The sequence below is a fragment of the Chelmon rostratus genome, chromosome 14, assembly GCF_017976325.1.
Source record: "Chelmon rostratus isolate fCheRos1 chromosome 14, fCheRos1.pri, whole genome shotgun sequence".
Classification (NCBI taxonomy): domain Eukaryota; kingdom Metazoa; phylum Chordata; class Actinopteri; order Chaetodontiformes; family Chaetodontidae; genus Chelmon; species Chelmon rostratus.
In genome coordinates, this window is record NC_055671.1 from 21,132,353 (window position 1) to 21,154,119 (window position 21,767).

Genomic DNA, 21,767 nt, shown 5'->3' on the forward strand with positions numbered 1-21,767 from the left:
TCACATGTCCCCGTTTCTGACTATACTTTAGCATCTTTAGTGGTGGAACAACTAAATGTTGTTCTATTTTTCTTTCCTGAGGCATAACAAGACCCACCACCTGATTTTTTTTATGTTGGTCTTAAAACATAATCAGTCAGCGACTTCTGATTTTCACCACTGATGTTAAATCTTTAAATCATTCGTCCTCACAGTGCAAGATGACGTCTTCAAACGTCTTGTTTCATCTGCCCAATGGTCACGCGAAACCCAAAATATTCACTTTACAACAAGCAGCAAATCCTCACCTGTTAGAAGCCGGAATCGTAGGCTGCTAAAAAAATTATCCCTATACCTACATGATTTATAATTTAATTTTTCCCCAGCTAATCAGTTAACAAGAAAGAGCTTCGGCACTACATCCCACCACAACAAAATATTCGCCCTGCAGTATGTGGACACTATTCTGACCTCTAATCAGGAAGTTAAATCATGTACATTTGATGTGCCATTTTAACATGTCCAAAGCGTGCAGGACCAATCAATGAACATGACAGAGTGAAGCAGGGAGCGAAAACACCAAACGACTGATGTCTTCAGGGACATCTTCAACGTCCTCCACCCTCATATGGTTAAAGTCAAACACCTCGACCTTTAACATGTACAAGCCTCTGACTGAGAGTCTGAATGCCTCCCCCTCGCTGCACTGTTTTGAGAACCTGGTTGTGACATCTATCAAAGTTTCTTTCTGCTGCAATGGACCATCAATCATTTCACTTGATTCAGAAGATGCAGGGTTCTCCACACCGTCCTGAATCAAAAACAACCAACCCTCCGACAAAGTCGAGGTTAAAAACTACAAATGAACACAAGTATTTCTGAAGAGCCAGAGTGAAGCGACAGAGAACATGAGAAACTCTACACTTCTTGCAGCTGCTTTTCATGGTAACAGCATTCAAGGGAAGAAAAAGACTTTTATTTTGAAGAAGCCACAATCGAAAACTATCAAGTAATGAAATGAGGCGCTGAGTGTCTGATCAGACTCATTATCTTGTTTACTATTTCTTCGATCAGACTCTCAGTTAAGACTCTGTTATTTAGGCTAGGCTGTTGTACAGTTGTGTGTTTTTAGACAACAGCAGAAAGGAGAAATAACACATTCTTCCTCATACAAACTAGTTTTAATTCATAGGAAAGTTTAATTCAGTTCAATGCACTTGCTCACGGTTCTGCATCATGTAACTGACAGCATCAGTATTGAGAAACGGCAAATAATACTCAACCCCTATCAATGAGTTAGGAAAGCACTTCAGCTCACCAAAAATCTGATCAAATCTGACAAAAACGAAGAAGAACTGCTCGTCTGTTATCAGTTTACAACGACTCTGCAAGCGGCATCAATCCCAACCAAGTCAGCCGTTAATCAGACAGAACAGAATTACAGAATTGGTCATGACGAAAAGATTAAACTAAAGGTGCAGGTTACCTGCGTTAACTTTCATTTGACAGCTAACCTGGTGTGTCCCACATGACTAAAACAAACAGAAAAAAGAAACAGGTCAAGAGAAAATTACACACTAATAGATTTACCAGCTGGTATTTAAAGCTCGTACTTTATACTGCTTTTCATGACGTCAGCCACATTCCCTTAAATGTCCCTGACTTAAAGTAGCTCGTAGTAGCTGTGCGAACTTACAGCTAGTGTTTTTATACAGACATTCAAGTTTGGTCAATGCTGTCCCCCTTGTTAACGTATATGTCCACAGGTCTACCCTTCTGGCTGCAGGTACAAACTGCACCAAAAACTTGGATAGTAGCTCCTGTGTAGCCTGTCAGGCAAAAATCAGGGTAAAAACAGTCAAAATTTAAGAGCTCCTGCTCATATAGATTACTTGCGCTGAGCACACAGTGAAATTTGAAGGCGATCTAGATGAACACCTTGATCAGTTCCTCTCTTCTCACCGGACGTTGTTTTGAGAGTTCAAAGAAGAAACCAAAAGCACTTTTATAGTTTCAGTTTGATTTCTTCCTTAACTCTCAAAAGAAAGATGGATCCCTCAAAATGACACCTGTTGCCTCTCTCATCCCTTTGATTTCCTTCACATCAGCGTGCAGTACTGGCATCACACTACATGATTTTCTCAAGTTCAAACTGTTTCCTCTCTCCCTGCCATTTGCAGCCATCAACATGGGAAGTTGCCTAATGTTGTATGCTGTAAAGGAAAACTCCACCCAAACACTTTAACGCCATCTGAAACGCATTGTTCTGATTATAGGCCCATTTTTCTTTTCGCGGACCTCATTTTCAGATAAATAAACTGGAAGGTAAATGTAAGTTTTTGATGTCAGGCCCTTATATCCAAACAGCAACTAAAACAACTATTTGCACCAAAAGTTAACAATCTCAGAGGAGGAAATCCACCAAACACAAGACAGAGCGACCTTTGGCTTGTGATGAAGAATAGCTCATTGTAGTGCAAGAAGATTTAATTGTGACTAATAATACCATGGTTTTCAATGTGCTTCAGACACATGGGAACCTTAAATGCAGCTCTCTGAAGACTTCTGGTGGTTGTGTTTACACCTGATGAGCAGTGAACTTTCATGATTATTTGCCGGCATCAGCTGCCTGCATAAATATTTGAATTAGCTTCCTGAAAACTTTTTACACCTGAATCAAACAAGGTCTAGTCAGTCTAGTTTCCCATGACGTAAGAACATCCTGTCTAAACTCCAGAGAGGTCAGAGGTCAAGGCCTGCCTGGTGCTGGGAGGTATGGTGCCTTGCTCAATTGCACTACTGCTGGGCAGATGGGTGCCAGCACAGAGGCTTGACTCCTGGTCCTCTACAAGCACAACAGATAAGCTGAATTGAGCAGATAAGCTCACAGTGAGGGATCATGACACTTATCTTCTCATGTCCCTCTGCAGATGGCATTAGGATTACGTTGGCAATGAGTCGCCACAACCTTTGTCTCCTGTTTAGAATAACAATAATAGATGATGTTTCCATTGTTCACAATGAGATGTCTGTTTACATTTTGTACTGTAATTACTCAAGAGTGTCATCATGCACAGGAGCCACAGGACAGACACTACCAGTGTCTGAAAGATGTCATGCTTGTTCTGTTAAGTTTGTTCTGGTACATTTGTTCTGGTGCATTTGTATGTTCGACACTAAAACCATGATTTGCAAGTCTGTGCACAAAACACAAACCCCAGTACAGCACAGCTGCTGTGCCTCAACATCCTGTTTCGCAAACGTCAGGACGATGCTGCAACATCAGCAAGGGAAACCCGATGTGTCGCTGCAGTCACATTTTACAGTTGCAACCCCTTCCGGACCTCTCGTGCTCCGCGTTCCATGTACACAATCTGAGCCTAGCCAAACTTCTGTCAAGAATATGGCAATTTTACGCGCCCTTTTATTACAACTGTGTCCGTTCGCTTTCAACGACGAACAAACCCATACTGACAACGTTTTGTGTGTGTCTGGGGTCATCTCTTCAATTCGGCACACACTAATGGTGCCTCAATAAATATTAAACTATATCTGGCTGGTTTGGCATCGCCACTGTTATGTTTTACCAAGCATCACTGTGATGGTTGTAATTGTATTACAACAGTAACTGACAGTTTACAGTAAGCGCCATCAACAAGGAAGGCAAACATTTTCTCGGAATACAGCAATTTACTAAAACAATTTCCACGCCGAATTGGCCAATATTTGCTAAAGACTCGGCCATAGTCTTCCAACAGGTTATCGCACTCATGCATGATCACAGATTAGCCAGAAAACTTTAAAGTGCTGAAGTTGACAATTGAGTTCGGCACGTCGTTCAATCCACTCGAGAGAACGGCGCTTCTTTTAGGTAATATCCTGTTCGTATTGAACAGCATCATCAAAAGATCAACGACCAAGAGGAAGTGCAGTAACGGTTTATATTACCCACGTACGGGACATCCCTCCAGCCGCTGGACCGTTGCTGTGTCGTTAAGGTACCGGGAGAGAGGAGCTGTCAAAACATCATCTCCATCCTTACCTTCCCGTGCTTTCAGCAGCACCGTGTTGGCTACGATGTTCTCCAGCTCCATGTTGATGCTGTCTGAGGTTACAGCAGCAGCAGACGGAGCTCCTCGCCCCCCCCACCCTGCGGTTTTAATCTATCCTCTCTTGACACCGTCCACCACCACCTCCCACCGCCCAGCAAAGGAGGAAAAATTCAACCCTCCGTTCAGCTTTCGCACCGTCCTGTCCGGTAACAGTTCGCACTCCTCCTCTCCTCTTTCTCCTCCTCTTTCTCCTCCTCCTCCTCCTCCCCCTCCCTCCATGTCTCCGCCCTGAAGCTGCTGTAAGAGAGGAGGAAGAAACCCAGACTTCTCACTCTGTTGCCCTTTGTGCCGTTTAATAAAACACAGGACATGAGACAGATGCTACAAGCGGACCTCTTACTCTGCTCACACATCGTTTTTGAGCTAGCTAGCTTCACAGCATATTTTGCTAAAAAGCTAAAACAGCACATGTTGGGTTTTCTGGATATTCTCATTTGAATCAGTATCTTATAAATACAGTGCTGGGTAGAAGACGAATTATGATCATTTTAGTATTTTAACCAAGTTTAAAATTATTATTAGCATTCAAAAAACACTGCTCTCACTGACTTTTGACTTTTGCTGAAGGGAGGCTATGGCTAGGTGTTGCTTCTGAATGCTAATAAAACATCTGTTTATCTTGGTTAAAAAAACATGGTTCTCAAATGCCATAAATTCAGTGAAACATAACAATTTAGCTTAGCATGTGAACAGAAACACCCAGTATTGTTGGCCGCGAAGTTTTTCTTGGAAATTGTAGAAAAAATAATCTTTGCTTAAGTTTCTAGCTTTTTCTGGAGCTTCTGCCTGAGATAACTTTTAACTATGAAATGTGATTGAAAGTTCCTGAAAAAGCTAGCAAGTTAAACTAAAGTTAAATTTATTTAATATTGAAAGAGTGTTTTCCTTCCCAAAATTGTCTTTCAAATTTTGGGGCACATAAGGCTCAGCGTCACTCAGTCATGCTTTGCGCAGAATGCTAAAAAAGCTAATGGTAGCCTCTTCTAGCGCCAACTACCAGCATGACTATCAACTGGCTACTGTGGATGGAGAGGCATACATCTTTAAAATGGCCAAAACTCTGCTAGCTTTTCAATTCACATCTGACATTTTTGTTGCTGTATAATTGTATTTTACTTTTAAAATACATCCGTTTTTTTCCTAAAAAAAACCTAAATGCAAACATTACCATGATATGATGCATTATGATTCCTGTTGTGAATGTGATCCATATGGCCAGAAAGCAAATTTGATATTTTTGTTTATTAGTTAGAATTATTTTAGATATTTTCTTCATGTTTTAGGAATTTTCCAAGATGTTCCAGTTTTGAGGTTGGCAGTAAACATCTCGCAGGGTTGAATCTACTGTGACTTCCATGCTTGTTTGATTTATTACTTCTCTGTTCCTGAGTGATCAAGTGCTAATTATCTAGCCAATAAAAATATTCCCAACTATTTCACTTGTATTTCACAGTGACATAGGTCACATTATTTGAATCAATACTCTAGGAATGAAATGCAGCTCCTCTCAGGAGCCAAAATGGCTTTGATATCCCTGGATGTATCAATCAGAATTGATGCACTGTTACAAATCCAGAAATCAATACATTACTGACTTCAGAGCTGCTGCTCTCTGTGCCTCATCTCTCATTCTGCAGAAAGTGGATTTCCCTGCACAGATCAATGAAAGCACCACGGTACATTAAAGGTCCATTAAGAAAGACTTTCACTGTTTTGCTGTCCAGAATGACGACAGCAGCTCATATCAGGCAGAGGGTTGGCAGAATTATTGATCAGCATCTGTCACTCAGTGATTGCTTCTCCTAGAAACTCACTCTCTGTACCAAACTTTCACTCGGACACAATCCTCATCCTCCCTTGGACTCTTCAGCTGCTCATTGATGTGGAGGACAGCTTGACCTGAATGGTTCAGACCCACAAAGGCTAAAAGGCCCCTTACCCAAATAAGGAAAAAAGAAAACAAGTGAACGGCACTATAGAGATAAGACCGTGTACACAAGTAAACAGCATGACGTCCTGACCAGAGCATTCATGAATGAGGATGGGTAATATTGAATTATAAATTTAAAAAAAAAAAAAAAGGGCATTGTTTTCACTAACAAAGGTACTATATAGCATAAAAGCTTGCACATGTTCATTTAAAGATGTGGAGACTCTGGACCAGTCTGTTACAAAAGGGAAGTGAAGAACTAACTTTGATGACTGTACTACATTAAGTCAGGTTGGTGGATATATCTTCTGAAGAATTGATGATATATATGTGTTATTTAGTTAACATTCTCCATTTTGTGAGGTCTAAACTGAGGGTACTCAGTGTTGAGGTTACTGACTGTCTTCTATGCTTATTCTTATACACTAATTACATTAATTACACCTAAATATATTAGTAACATTTGTAGACAATCAAGGATGAAATAAAAGGAAATAGAAGGTTTACAATTTTGAGTCTACAGGCCTTGAGATTCATTCTGACCCACAGTGACATCTAGAGGAAGAAAACAGCAGCTTCAGGTGTTTCCAACCCTTGACTCAGTACCTCCTCATCTAAACCACTGGGAGAACCACAGTTGTCATTGGAAGTCAAAGTCATGATAAAGGAATTCTTAGGATTTTTTTGTGTTTTCTAAATTATGGGTTTTTGTTTTTAATTTGCTCAGCTTCAGCATTAGTTTTTTAGCATATTTTTTTGTGTCATATCTATGACTTTGTCTAACCAAATGTCCTTACTATGGATTTGCTGCAGCTCTGATTTCACTACTAGCTGCAGATGAGAGATCGAACCCAAACCCTCTTTTTTCATATTTTGTGGCTTTCTTGTTGTGAAATTCTGAACGCATTTTTATTTTGTTTTATTTTTAAATCGATCAAACAGTATTCATATTCGTGTCACGGATACAGTTACCATTTTACGATTTGCACTTAAATGTAAAGCTTAATTTAAAAAAAAATCTACAAACTGAAAGGTCAAAGGTGAAAAGAAGGCGTGGTCACTAGACACATGACCGGAACAAAACAAACGGGTACTTCCTGTTGCTGCACGTTGTCTTTTCTTTAGTGCTTTCATCTCCCTGCTGTGCTGTGAAAACAGAGAAAAATCTCAAAAATGCCGAAAGCCAAGAAGTCAGGGAAGAGAAAGAAGTTCGACTACAACCAGGACCGAAAGAAGATGAAGAAGAAGCTCATGAAGAAATGCAACCCGAGGATAGAAAAGTAAGTAAGTGTGGAACTGAGCGGTACGTTAGCATGTTAGCTAATGTTAGCTAACCATGTTGACACCATGTGAGAAGGGTTTGTCTGAGCGCTGTTTGATTGTAGTTTATCTTTAATACAGCGTTTGAAGAAGTACTCAGATCCTGTGCTAAATTAAACGTAGCAATGCCGTAGTCTAAACATACTTTATCACCAGTAAAAGGCGTGGTTCAGTGTCTTACTTAAAGCTACTTAAACGTAAAATGGAAACACTCAAGAGAAGTACAGATATTTTAAAATTATAAATGTACATGCGTACATGTTAATAGCTTTTCTAGAGGTTGTATAAGGCAACTGCTGCAATTAACAGGTGTTGTCATCCTTGTATATTATGGATATTATTTTCTCAGTCAGTCGATTAATTATTCAGTTTTTGAAGAATCAAATAATAGTGAAATACGCACAGGCATGACTATATCTCAAAGCCAGAGATGTCATCATTAATTTCCCTGTTTCATCCGACCATCACTCCCAAAGCCCAAAGATACTCGGCTTATATTATTATACTATTAAATATGAGACAAGAAAAACAACAAATCTCAACAATTGAAGTAGTGAAGTCAGGGAATTTTGTTTCTGTTGCAATTTCTGTTGTATATTATTATTGTAACACCTGTCAATATAAGTAAATACAACAGTCCCACTTTCCATTCCAAAACAACAAGTGAATGAATGAAGTTTAACACAGTAGGTGTTCCGGATACCGAGTCACCTGTGTTACTCAGGTTAGTCAGGAATTTAGGAAAGGGTATTTTAATCATGATAATGTGTGTTCTTGTATTGTTAAGATCACATTTTGAAAGTTTTAGTCATAATAGAGTTTGACGTCATCAGTGCAGTTCTGCTTAAAATTCTGCCCAGAACGGAAACCTTTAATTTTATACTTTGCTGTTATTTTGTAAAGTTGGAGCCTGTATGTGTCTCAGGTTTGTCAGATGTCCAACATTTCTGACTAAACTCTCTCTTCCAAGACAAGCTGGTCACTGCCACAGTTTGTAAATGATCATTGCAGAAAGTTTAGTTTTAGATTTAGTGTTACACACAGCTGCAGTGAAGGTCACATAACTCTGTAGTTTTATGTACTTGTCACGTTGTTCAATCACTCATTCAAGAACAGAAACCTTTGGTTTTATACCTCAAAAATCAGTTTAAACTGGGGCTGCACAATGTGGTAAAAAAATAATCCAATTAAGATTATTTTGATGTATATTAACATTGTGATATCATTCTCAATTAGTGGGAATGATCATTTCTTAGCTGTTTTTTTTAAGTGGTTGGGTTTGGTTTATAACACTGTCCACTAACGCTTGACATCATTTTAAAAGTATAAATTCAGTAATTCTGCTTCATTATATAAAAAGTACGCACAGCTCTGCACTTTGTTCATGCTTTTTTTCTTTGTAACAAAGTTTAAGTATCTCTAGACTTACAAAGTTTTTTTTTTTTTAAATGGAAGATGATAAATACGTCTTACTGGGTGGAACATTTTCTTTGTCCTGATGAATCACAGAAAAATGTTTTACTGGTGGGTCTTGTTATAAAACTACAGAACAGTACCTTTTTTTAAACGTGTACGCCACAGAAAATCATACCAAAGACATTCTTTACTTGGAACTTCAGATTTGTTCTCTCGCAGACGCACTGTTGTCAGTTGGTGTCATCGTGTGTCTTTCCTGTCCTCTTTCTCAGTTCACAGATTCGAAATGCGTGGGATGACAGGAAGTCCATGGCCAGGAACCTGCAGGACATGGGTCTGGCGTTTGATCCAAACCTTGCTCTGCCAATAAAGAAACAAAGAGTGAGTAACTGCTGTCGTAAAACCCCTGAATTTTCAACCCGCGTTTCAACCAAACACTTCTGGTACAGTACCCATGGTAGCCCAATATTATACATTTACAGCCAGACTGACTCCCTGCTAACTTTTTCCTCAGCCCCGCTCACATTCACCGCCACATGCCGCTCACTCTCTACACACATTACATTACAAAAGACTGTTGTGAAAGGGTGGAGCATGAGCCAAAGAAGGGCCTACAGGGTGGATACACATCTTATGTGTGATTTTTGCTATATGTCATCTTAATATCCAATAGAAGGGAGTGAAGTTCAGTGGAGACAAAGAATAGGTAGTTGTAGAATTGCAATGACTCCATATCACAATCCACATCCATTGGTTCCAGTAATCCTTTGGGATGGCCGACACACATAGTGTGGCTGTGGAAATGTAAACACACAACTAATTATACTCTTACTCATATCAAAATGTGAATTTTCTGTAATAAAAAACTTCACCAGAGAGATTCAGGAAAAATGTTTGAACATTAACCTGCATGAGAACAAACAATAATATTGACTGTGAAGTTTGCGAAATTTGCATATCATAGAAGAGTGGATGATTGGCCTTGGTAGAGGTCTGCGTTCTCCAAATGCCCGTCTAATTTGACATTTAGCATAAGTTTGTTTTGCATCCTGTTGACTGAAACTGGCATGGCATCTTCTTCTGTGTTTGTCTTTCTCATCTGGAGGGTTAATTACACCCCTTAAAGCTCCAGTGTGTAGCATTTAGGGGGATGTAATGGCGGAAAATGGAATATAGTATATATAAGTATATTTTCGTCAGTGTAGAATCACCTGAATAGAAGAATCATTGTGTTTTCGTTACCTCAGAATGAGCCCTTTATATCTGCAGACGGACTCGTCTTCCAATTAGTCTGCCATGTTTCCACAGTGGCCCAGAATGGACAAACCAAACACTGGCTCTAGAGAGAGTCTTGGGCCCTTTTAGCAGCCTTTTGGGGTGGGGTTGAGGCGCAGGGGTGTTCAGTTGGTCGTGATCTGCAACCCCACTGCCAAATGTGACTAAATCACACTGGTCCTTTAAAGCTGCTGTGTGGAATAATGCTGACTCCAACACACTGACGTGACTGAAACTAGGTCAACGAGTGAGTTATAATGGTAGTTTCTGTAAATTTTGGATGAATTGCTTAGCTACAGTCTGAACACATCTAATATTAACTGTGTGCAGTCTGGGTGCAGTCACGCCTTTTTGTTTTACAGATGTCCCAGTTTGACATTTTTGTGCTGTCAGAAGTCTGAGTCCGCTGCACTGCTGCATTCACAAAGTAAATTCTTTTTGGAGAAGTCATTTTTTTCTATGATGACTGTACATGAGTACACCAGATCAGAGGAGCAGCGAGTCACTTTGATCTGACTCTGCAACAGATAACAGTGTTATTATCATGTTGAATGTGACCAGAATTAGGATCAGTCTTTCTGTGTTGCCCGCTCATCAGTACGCTTCATCAGTAACCGAGTGACTGTGTCACTCAAGAGTCCTTGAGCGGTTGATGGAGTTAGATTTTTTTTCAGAGCTGATAAAACAAATTGTCTTATTATTTAAACTGAAACTGCTGAATGTATCCAGCAGGTTAGGATTTAAAACATTTTTGTCTCTGTCCTGTGGTTTTTGTTTTTGCCAGTAGGGGGCAGCAGAGTGTTGATGATGATTAAATGCAAGTAGAACAAAAAAAATCTCATTAAACGAAACTTCAGTTAAGGAGTCATTAAATGTGTAAAACTGATTTGAAACGACATGTTTCTGTCTCTGAAACTATTTTTTTATGCTTTGTATTATTTGTTGTTGTTTTTCAGTCTTCACTGAAGCTCTCTGCTGCTGTAACAGTTTCACCCTGAGGTTAATGAGAATTAGTGTCGTCCTCTGGAGTGCAGCTTGTTTTCCACCAGCCTGAGACAGAGTTGAATATTTTTAACTTATGACAGCAAGCAACCCATAAATGATTAATTTTTGCCTCCTCTGGACTCAGCAGCATCAACACTTGAACTCTGTCATCTTGAAATGATATCAGTCATGGAAAACACACATTTCATTCCTGTCATGCCACACTAGAGATGAAGATGGATGACCTTTAGAGAAGGAACTTGTTTATCGTCCGCAGTCCCAGAATCACACATCCGCTCATGACCTCCGTTGTTCTTCACGTGTTTTTGTTCACGCTTGTAGCTCCTCGGTGAAGCGAGGGAGACGGCAGCTCCCACCAACATTGTGACCAAGCCCTATGTTCTCAACCGTAAGTCTTTTTTTTTTTTTTTTTTTTAAACCTCATCATGTAGAGAAATGTAATGTGTGACAGGGGATATAAGCCATAAGGCTTTGTGCCACTTTTTGTTTTTAAAGCTCTGGGCCTTTCCATTTCTGTGTCCTAGGCATGCCTGTCTAAAGGTCATAAAAGTTTGTATTATATGGCAATTTAATATGGTCTAACTTCAGCAATTACTACTTGTGTTTATGCAGCCACAACAGCAAAAATTCTTTTTTTTTTTTTTTCCTGCAGTGGGGCACTCGGCTAAAGAGGGCAAATGGGCTGTTGCTCAGACAACTTGTGCCGGACCTTGTGCATGTCCTTGAGTCAAAATACACTACAGTATGTGTGTTCATGATAATGAGAACATGTGACACAGTGCTTATTAGTGATAATATAGATAATAATAAGAAAAATATAGAGCATCACAAGACGTATCCTTCAATTTGGTGTTTCTGCACCAAAATCTGCATCTGTTTTGTTTATATTCGACAGACGAGAGTTGAAACTTTGAATTTGGATGGTCCAGCACAACTACTACGATAGTTTCTTTCTTCATTTTTCATTCCGATGTGTTTTCCTTCACTCTCAGGCAGCGTCACCTCTGTTGTTAGTCGCCCTCTCATGAAGGCTGTTTCAAACCACGTCCAAGGATCTTTTCATTTTATTCCATTGTACAATAAATGTGATTGTAGCCTAATCAGACCAGTTTGAATGAAAGCATGGATCTTCCTGATCAGAGGAGTTGGCCTTCAGCACTAAATGACTCTTATTCCTCCTGTAACAACAGTGGTGGTTTAAACACTGTGTTGAATAGTTCATATTACAAAGAGTGACTGAGATGGCTTTCATATTTTCTTTCAGTCTTTCCCTTTATATATATATTGTATTTTCACTTATGGGAAAATGAAATGAATCTTTCTGCCTCTCGGAAGCCTCGAAGGTGTTTCACATCCTGAGTTGTGCTTCTGTGGTTTTGAACAGAGCTGGAGGAGGAGGCCAGCCGTCCGGTGAAAGACACCAAGACGTTATCCTCCGACCTGATCGAGTATGTTCAGCACATGATCCGAGAACACAACGACAACTACAAGGTGAGAGCAGAGTGGAAGCCCGAAGGTGTCCTGGATGATGTTACAGAACTGCGAGACTAACGACCACACCAGTGGTTTTACATGATTTATCCCAGTTTTTATATTGAGTGAACTAATGGTCAGACATTTTTGAGTGAACTAAATGTCAGACATGTTTTTTAACTAGAAGTTAAAAACATCTGCCTTGTGACCAAGATACCGACTGAGCATGAAATTTTACAGTGTAAAAATAAAGTTGTCAGAACTAAATGATGTCAAATATATTGAAATATACATCCTGTTTTTGTTACGTTATGGTCACAAACACGAGCCCATATTTTGTCTGTGAAAGCCTAAAGTTGGGTGTTAAATGCGATGAATGAAGCTGTTGTTTCGACTGTCATCTTGCAGCTAAATTTATCACAGAAGATGAGAAACCGCATGCTTCAAATGAGCTGGCGTGAACCACTACTGAAGGGCACGCTCAGAGGTGTAGTGCCATTTATTCAAGTGCTGGAGTGACAGCTAATTTGTGACCAGTTTAAAGGTTTTATAACCATTGTTTTACATACTGGTTTACATACTGTACATTAGTATAACCAGCCACACAATCAAATGTTAGACTGACTTTATGAATAGTGTCATCATGTTGAGAATGTTACATGGCAGTCAGCCAAATATCTAGCGTAGTAGTATTAGGCAATACTAAGCATGTAGTATGTTGTAATTAGAAGAATTCATTTACTTGCATGTGTCAAGCAAATGAAATCGCATTTGAAGCATCCATCCTGAGGAAAAGTTGCAGCAAAGGCAAAGGTCAGACTCATTTAATAGGTTTCGAAAACGTATCTAAGCTAGCGTTTGTTTCCTGTAGGCGCCGTGGAAGCAGCACAAGCTGACCAAGTTTAACAGGCTGACTTTGTAATGTTCCTTTCCAAATGCATTATGAGGAAAAAAACGCCAGAAGAGTGAATGATGGATGAAAGGATGTGTGACGTTAGGGAGCTATAGACTGAAGAAAAAATTATTTCATTTACTTTGCTGCTTCCTGCAGCGACCGGCAACTTTTAAGGTGGAATGTTGTGTGTCTTGCATGTTACTCGCTGCATGACTTGACGTTGTTAATCAATCAATACACCTTAAATGTTTATATGACAACTCTGACTTTCCACACCTCCACATACCTGAACAGAAGCTATCGGACTCAGGCAGCCATATTCCACCATCAGTGAGCTTATCTTGGTGCAAAGACTAGAAACCGGGGCAAATTTGCTAGCTAGCTTTCCCCCTGTTTGCTATCTTTGTGCTAAGCTAACTGGCTGGTGGTGTTGCTTCACATTTATCTTGCAAAAGCAAATCAGGTTATTTCCCAAAATGCTGAATTATTTCTCAAAGTCTGAGCTCAGGACGTGAGTGACTGATCGAGTCAAGCTCACACAATGTAGAGCAGACAATCTTTTTATGAAGCCAAATAGGATCAATGATGGCGAGGATGTACCGCAGTCATTACCAAGACGAAGTTAGTTTGAAGTTGAATCTGACCTGCTGGAAGCACATTTTACAAAAGGCTTCAAGGTTTGATATTCAGTGGCGGGGCTTGAGCTGTATGTCTGAGAACTGTTTGGAAAAGTTTCCCCGATTGTGCATTCAAGGACGCTCTGACGTCTGAGATATGAGGACTGGCTGCCACGGTCGAAGACGTTTTCTTTGTACCATCCTGGACGTGCTCAGTTGCTGCAGAGGAAACTTAATTTGTCAGTTGAATATTTCTATCTCGTGTGTACCCGACGATAACAGCATTCTTCCTCTGTTTGCTCTTGAAAAGTTTTGAACGAAGCCGCACAGCTGAAGGACAAATAAGGTTTCAGCTTTATGATATTCTTTTTCACAGCTGCTGAGCTCTGTTTTTCTCGTGACTTTAGATTGAAGGGACTCGCTGGTGCACATTGCCGAAGGAGCTGAGAGTTTGTTTTTAGTTTTTATTGCTCAGAGCGACGAGTGGCAGAAGTTTAAATTACTTGAGCTTTTATCAGTAAAGTGCCTCATTCAAATGGATTTTCAACAGTTGCTTTAAATGGGACTGAGTCATCACTGGGAGCACTGCCAAGTCAGAACCAGTCAATAACAGAGGATATTGTGTGTGAGTGTGTTCTTCCGCAATAAAATATATTTCAATAAGAAATATTCAATCCTTAAGTTAACTAATTATTAATTTATTTCATACCTGCCCTGTATACTGTTTTATGATCATCCGTGCTCCAAAACTGGGAAGATTTAAGGTTTTTACTGGTGTTCAGGCCTCAAAAAGGACCTGTGCTCCCAGTACGATGACTTCCAATGTAAGAGTTGTCATTTCAGCCTTATTAATAACAATAGCACTGGGGTGTCAGACGGTCTGTCGCTCCACTTTGCTCCAGAGTGAAATATCGTCTTTTGACGATTGTCATAAAATCTTGCACAGACACTCATGATCTAAAGAGGATGAATCCTAAAACTGTGAAGATCCTCTGACTTTTCATCTTAACATGGAGCACAAACTAATGACCAAAGTCCAACTCCACTTTGAGATTAATGCTAGAATTTCATGCCACCACTCCAATGTTAGCATGTTAAGTAAACCATGTAACTGTAATGCTAACCATCAACATGCTAACTGTACATGTTAGAATGTCCTATCATAGATGCATTTAACATGTTAGCATGTTCTGAAGCTAAGGGGCTAAGCATTACAGACTAAACTTTACTAAAATACTAAAAGGGACATGCTAACTGTACACATTATAATGTTAACGTCCCGAAAGAGACACATTTTAACATGTTAGCATGTTCTAAAGTTAAGGTGCTAAATATTGCAGACTAAATTTGACTGAAATGCTAACCAAAAACATGCTTAAAAAATGCTAAAAACTGTGACATGGTAAAACACTAAATGTTATATGCTAAATGTCAACATTCAACATTGTGTTTATACATGTCTATATTCTAGCTGTGGGCATGCTAACATGCTAATCTTCACTTTTGGAGTTAAAGTTAGAGTTAGAGTTAGATTCACTATCAATTGATTGAGGTCCTGGTCTGTGGTGCTAAATCACAACATTAGTTCAGACAAAAAGCAAAGAACCTGTGACTCGTTGCCTTGTACTCCTCGTCGTCCACATTTCATAGAACTGTGGTTACATACATAACTCTGATTTGATGCTGTGACATGAATAGTGATCCAGAGATTGAGTGTGTGACTGTCATGCTGCTCGTCTAGATTTATTGATCAAAACTGAAGCTTTGGAATTTGGATGTACTCTGAACATGTGAAGGGTGTTCAAGCTAGAACATAATGCTAAGCTGCTCAAAACAATGAGAAAGTGAATCCGACATTGTAGAGCTGAGCCTGACAGACTGAATTTGTCCTAAAATGGCCACCATACAGATAATAAACCCCCCAGTGCTAGGTGAACAACATGGCCTCCGACACTGCATACGGGGCAAAGGTTTATTGTTTGTTTTGCCCCACTAATGGTAAATATCTAAGAAACATTACATTTTGGTAAGTAATGAGTATAACACCCTCACTGGGGCGTCAAAAACAAAGGAATATTTCTGTAGCTTTGTAGCTAACCCTAACCCTAACCCTAACCCTGCTCTGTATCGTCCCTGCAGGCGATGGCCAGAGATGAGAAGAACTATTACCAGGACACACCCAAACAGATCAAGAGGAAAATCAACGAGTACAAGCGCTGCCACCCGGAGCACTACGACGCCTTCATCAGCTCGCTAGCTGCTCCACAGCCGATGGTCCAGTAGAGGGATCGTCAGCCCTGTTCTGGACTTTATGTCATTCTCTGTATCAGGATGAGATGGCCCTCAATCTGGAGGGACTGTCAGGACATTCAGATTGTGACGATGTGAGGACAGCAGGTCCATAATCAGGATAACCAACAGTGACAGGAAGTGGAGGCGAGCGCTACCTCTGTGTCTTTCAGATGTATTTGGACATTACTCCTGTTACCGTCCTCCCTCTATAGAGTTCCTGTTTTTATGTTTTCCATTTCCTTACAGATATATTATCCTGATCTCAACTGTGTGTTCTGAACGTCTAACATAATTGCCTGAAATGTATTTTTAAATATATGTATCACCCTGAAGCTCATTCAGCTGATGTGTTTTTATTTCCCCAAAATGAAAAGTATCCCTCATAAACACTCGAGGCTTCTCTGATGTTTCCCATCTTTTCCATGTTGTCCTGATCATCGTTCGGTCACACAGGACATGTTTTAGATCTTCGCTTAAAGCATCAAATGTTGATGATGTTTGTGTCAGGGGGGAATCTGACTGCAGCAGATTGCTGCGGTTTCGTGTTAAAAACATGTTTCCAGCTGCATTAAAACACACTGACAATTCCAGTGATGATGCAGTTAACCAGTTGACCCAGTTTGTAGTCATAATCGTTGAAATAACTAGGTTACGTCACTCTGAAGAAATCTAATTTAAATGCTCGCTTTACTTCCATTGTAACATGTAACTACTGAAAATATTGTGCTTTTATTTTTAACTTGTTGCTTAAACTCACTAAAGAAACATGGTGATACAAAACGAAAAGAAGTAGTGCGGGATGTCAAGCCAGAAGGCAGAAAAATGCCCTCTACAATAGTTCAAACATCATTTTTCTTGTATCTAAATTAAAGCAAATACAATTTAGACTTCATCATAAATTAATTAAAGCCTTTGTGGAGTGAAGTAGTTGAGTCATAATAACACGATGTAAAAATGTGTTCCAGTGGGATGTTGTTGAACAATAAAAAAACATTAAACCTTGCAAATACAAAACAGCTCCAGCGTCTCTCGGAGGATGTGAAAGAGTCATAATGGTTGGTTCAGTCAGTTGGAGACAGACGTGAAGGTAAACAGTTGACCCTGAATATGTGACGAACACTAAAGAAAGCTTTGAGTCGACAGCTGAGTGTTTTTAGAAAAGAATTTACCACAAGAAATGTTGGTATGAGATTTTCTGAGGGAGAGGATGTGGAGACAAACTGTCTGTGCCTCCGGGAAAGCACATGGAGGTTAACAGGATCAGTCTGTTCCATGAAAGGGCCGAAGCCAACAATTTATTGGTCCATCTCTTAATACTTTCTGACATCCTGTTTGTGGCTCTGAGCATTCCTTCCTACTATATCCATAAATCCTTAAAAACAACACAAATATATAGTTCCATTTATTGAAATGTAGGTTTAGTAATTTCTTAAAACACCTGGTCACTGTGGTTTTAATCAAATGTTACACAAACAGGAGGAAATTTTGCGTTTGTTGGGGACTATTTTCTGCAGCGGATTAATCCACATTTGGAGCTCCAGTGCATTTTTTGTAGCTTTTGAGTCATTAAAACGTAGCAATGTCTGTTTGTGACCCCTCAGAACCGGCTGCATATGCCAGTTCAACCAAAGAGTGATATGTTTTTGTTGTTTTATAGACCTGAAGAGGTAAAATTATTGAGTGATTCAAAAGAGGAAAGCAAAGATTAAAGGAAAATCTGAAAAAGTAAAAAGCCTTTGAAACCTGTGATTATCTTTCAACCCATCAGATTTATTTTCTGGGGCCTACTCATCACATTGATGCGTTTTTACTGCCTTTTGGACAACAATACAGCTCTCTTGAGCAGAGGAAAAGGATCTATCAGGCTTTGGAAACACAGAGCCATATTGCCCCTACCCTCGAAGAAAGGTTGTCAAAACGTGTGAGCTACAAAAATGCTGAACATGAAATCTAAAGAAACCTGCATGTGTTTTAGAATATGTAGTGGCTCATCTAATCCTTTTGCACATATAAACTGCTTTGTCAAGACATATCACTTTGAGATTAAGTTGAACCTGCCACTCTGTAAAATGTAATTTTAAAAATGTCTAAAACTCTCAAACCTGTCAAACACATTTTAACAGTGTTTTTTTTTTTACCTTGAAACCACCAAAGCTACACTGAAAGAAACATCCACAAGCTTTTTCACCATAAAACCTCCATGAAACTACAACAAATCGCATGACCCTTAAGGCAAATACACACCGTCACAGCTTCACAGGAGGGCGATGTTGAACAGCAACTTAAAAAAGGGTTTTCTTTTTATTGAATTAAAAGATGTTCAGGAACATAAAATCCAGAATTTTGCTTATGAGCCTTGGAGTCTCAAAAATGAATTTGACATTTGCGGCAATGCAAATGCATCATTATTTGGAAAACCGCGGTTGCACTGATGGCTCGGGTGGCGTGAACAGCGTGAAATAAATAACAGAGGCTAGTTTGACAGGTAGAATAGATTGAACCTGAGCAATAAAGCTGTTGGAAGCATTTTAAGTGACAGAAAAGCACAGAGTTTCTCAGCAACAATTATTATTCTGTACAGTTTGTCCTTTAAACATACGTCCAACTCTCTGCCGCCTGTAGAACATGTGTGGACGCTGAGTCACATGACATCCAGCTCTGGATTTACTCATGACTGTGACTCATGCGAACTGTACTTTAACACCCTGTTTTTATCCTGTTGGGGGCTGCAGAGTTTCATTACAGAAAAACAAAGCAGATGATGGTACATAAGCATAAGTGAAGAGAACTTTTCTAACTTTTTACACACAAAAACCTTCAATCTTTTAGAAAATGTCCCTCTTTATTCTTTCAGCACCTGCAGCAACTCTGCAGGAGTAAAAGTGACATGTTTTCCTCAAGGATGCTCAACTCTAATAGACCAAAACAATGCGATTAATAACAGCCGAGCAGAGACACGGACAGTTACTTCTCCCTGTTTTGTGGATCATTTTCATTCAGTTCTTTAATTAAAGTCTACAGCAAAGCTATGCTCAAGGATAATTTTACCATTTTAACTACATTAGTTTAGTCATTTAGCTAATCACATTTTCTAAAAGCACTAAACATTGATCGGAATTACATTAATTAAATGAAGTGTGTTATTACCCAATTATTAGGAAAAAAGTGAAAATTAGGACCTGAACATGAATCAGTGTTTTTACATGCATTTAAAGCTGCCCTATGTTTTCTTGCAAACGAACAAAACTTATGTTTATAATTTATGTCTAACAAATGTAATGAATGCATTTCCTTCCTCCTGTCACCTTTGCAAAACTCTTCTGTTACCGACCAGTGGTCTTATTGCTACATGTCTTGGCACATTACTGCCTCCTGTACGACAGTGGAACAGTGTGACACCTTTACCTCATCAACCATGTGCACGTGAAAATACAGTTCCATGGTGCTACTATGATCAAAAACTCCACAGGGAACCTTTAAAGGTGCTATAATTAATATAAGAATTTCATTTAAAACATTAGAAAATAAACTAAAATTATCAACAGAAGGTGTTGCAGAGAAACCTACTGAGGTTAGCATGCTAACCAGCTAGCCCCAGCCCGCCTTACTGAAAGGTTGCCCGCAGTGTTAACACCAACAACGCCCCAGTGCTCCAAGCTTTCATTTGAGGCAGACTCAGTCAGCTAATATGGCTGCTAGCTGCACGGCTAACTGAGCTAACTAGCTAGTAACTGGTAGCCAGTCTGTGAAGATTCTCATTCATCCAGGTCACGGTACCTCTAAGTGCTTCCAAAGGCAACTGGACTTGCTTGTGGTTCTAGACTTGTTTGTGGTTGTCGATTCTAGATTCTCAGTCCAGTTGCCTTGGAAGCACTTAGTAGTAGCTGGTAGCTACAGGCATAGCTACAGTACGCAGCAGTTAGCAGCTACTCTGGTGATATGCTGCCCCCTGTTTGTTCAGAGAGACCTTTAACTGGTGGCTTACCTGACCTTTAAGAAGTCAGCTGGTAAAAAACAGTCTAGTAGATAAAACCTGCAGGTCACAGGTGAAACCAACACACACGCAGTGTTTTCGTTTCCTTGAGTCATGTGAACCCGGAGCACATTATCTTCATTGTCCTCTGTTGTTGTTTCAGATAATCTCCTGCACAAGTTAACAGCGAAACAGTTTGACCTACATCTGCTGCGTTGACCTTTGCTATTCTTGTCAATCATTCGCCGCCTCGTTCCACTGAACAACTCAAAGGTCCTGCGTCACGTGTTGAGAAAACATCTTCGGCACGTTCAGGAGGGAGGAAACTTAATCAGCACAAGTATCTGAAAAGGAGTGGCAGGCTGGGGGAATGTGAGGTATGACCGCTCAGTGTTTCAGTCCAGCTGAGGTTGTTTTCTGGAAAATTCACTGGGTGGAAACTATAGAGCATGTAGTTAGCAGGTTTTTCATCAATGAAAAACTTCTCATATCTTCAGTCTCAACACATAGCGTGCATTAAGGCTGCAGGTGCCCTCAAGTGTTTTCACGTATGACAAATCTTGATATTGTGGCATGAAGACTTACATCTTTAGAATGAATTCAGGCCTGAGGAGCGATATTGATATTATGTAACCCTTCAAATGTCAACCGTTCAAACATGACAAAACTCGAGTTTAATAGGTTTCACTTCACGTCGGGTGATTCATGACATTATGAATCGTGTATTTAATTTTGATTCTGATTGGATGTCCCACAGCTTTTACGAGATGACGAGCTCTCATCCACAAGCTGTGCAGACTGAGTCACGCTGCCTCGCGGTCGCAGTAACCTGCAGAACTGACAGCACGCAGTGAAAACACTGGAACTCAGTGCCAGAGTGACGTCTCAGCGAAAACTGCTTCCTGTTAGACCAGTTGTGGAACTTGCCCGACAAAACACGGTCAGGCAGCTACAGAGGCCTGTAGATTATCTGAGTTTGTGTTTTACAAAACCCTCTTGTCAGGGGGCGTCTTATATCATAGATCCAGCCATACTGTTTTTAGTGGGGTGAGATAATTCGACTTGTTTGAGTACACATTGTGTACATAACTATGTTTATGTCTTCTTTCCACGTTGTATTCCCATTGTCTCCTGTGCAAGAGAGATCTTAATGTCAATGACATTGCTATATTAAATATATATATAAATACTGGGATTTTTTTTAATTATCTAATATTTTTCAAATAAGTTGCTGCTCCAGTTTAAATGTACTAATTCGTTACAGTGATGCTGCTAGGAAATGGAAAAGTTTTAAACAAGACACTTCATTTCATCCCAGTTTCAAACTGTTTTCCAATGCACATTAAAAAAACAACACTGATTTAGCATTTCACTCCTGTAACACTGCCACGCTCATTGAAAAAGCTGAGGCCTACATTACCCGCAACTCAAGCACCAACTGAACCGTACAATAGTTATCATGTTTGTATAATAATTGTCA

General features: G+C 39.7%; 2 protein-coding genes across 3 annotated transcripts in view; one reads left to right on the plus strand and one right to left on the minus strand.

Moving 5' to 3' along the window:
- Positions 1-4,191, minus strand: part of grk6 (G protein-coupled receptor kinase 6) — a 45,959-nt gene extending 41,768 nt beyond the window's left edge. The window contains exon 1 of one of the 2 annotated variants that reach the window (XM_041953051.1): positions 4,022-4,191. In XM_041953051.1, the coding sequence (XP_041808985.1) occupies positions 4,022-4,073 (52 nt within the window). In that variant the 5' untranslated portion in view covers positions 4,074-4,191. Of the gene's footprint in view, positions 1-3,935; positions 3,991-4,021 lie in introns of those variants that run through there. The other variant, XM_041953052.1, reaches the window with a different exon arrangement.
- Positions 4,192-7,129: 2,938 nt separating this feature from the next.
- nop16 (NOP16 nucleolar protein homolog (yeast)) lies at positions 7,130-16,646 on the plus strand. The gene is made up of 5 exons (XM_041953053.1): positions 7,130-7,301; positions 9,030-9,138; positions 11,359-11,425; positions 12,422-12,528; positions 16,162-16,646. Exons 1-5 carry the CDS (start codon positions 7,195-7,197, stop codon positions 16,303-16,305), a joined length of 534 nt encoding a protein of 177 aa, XP_041808987.1. The 5' UTR covers positions 7,130-7,194; the 3' UTR covers positions 16,306-16,646.
- Positions 16,647-21,767: the final 5,121 nt, after the last annotated feature.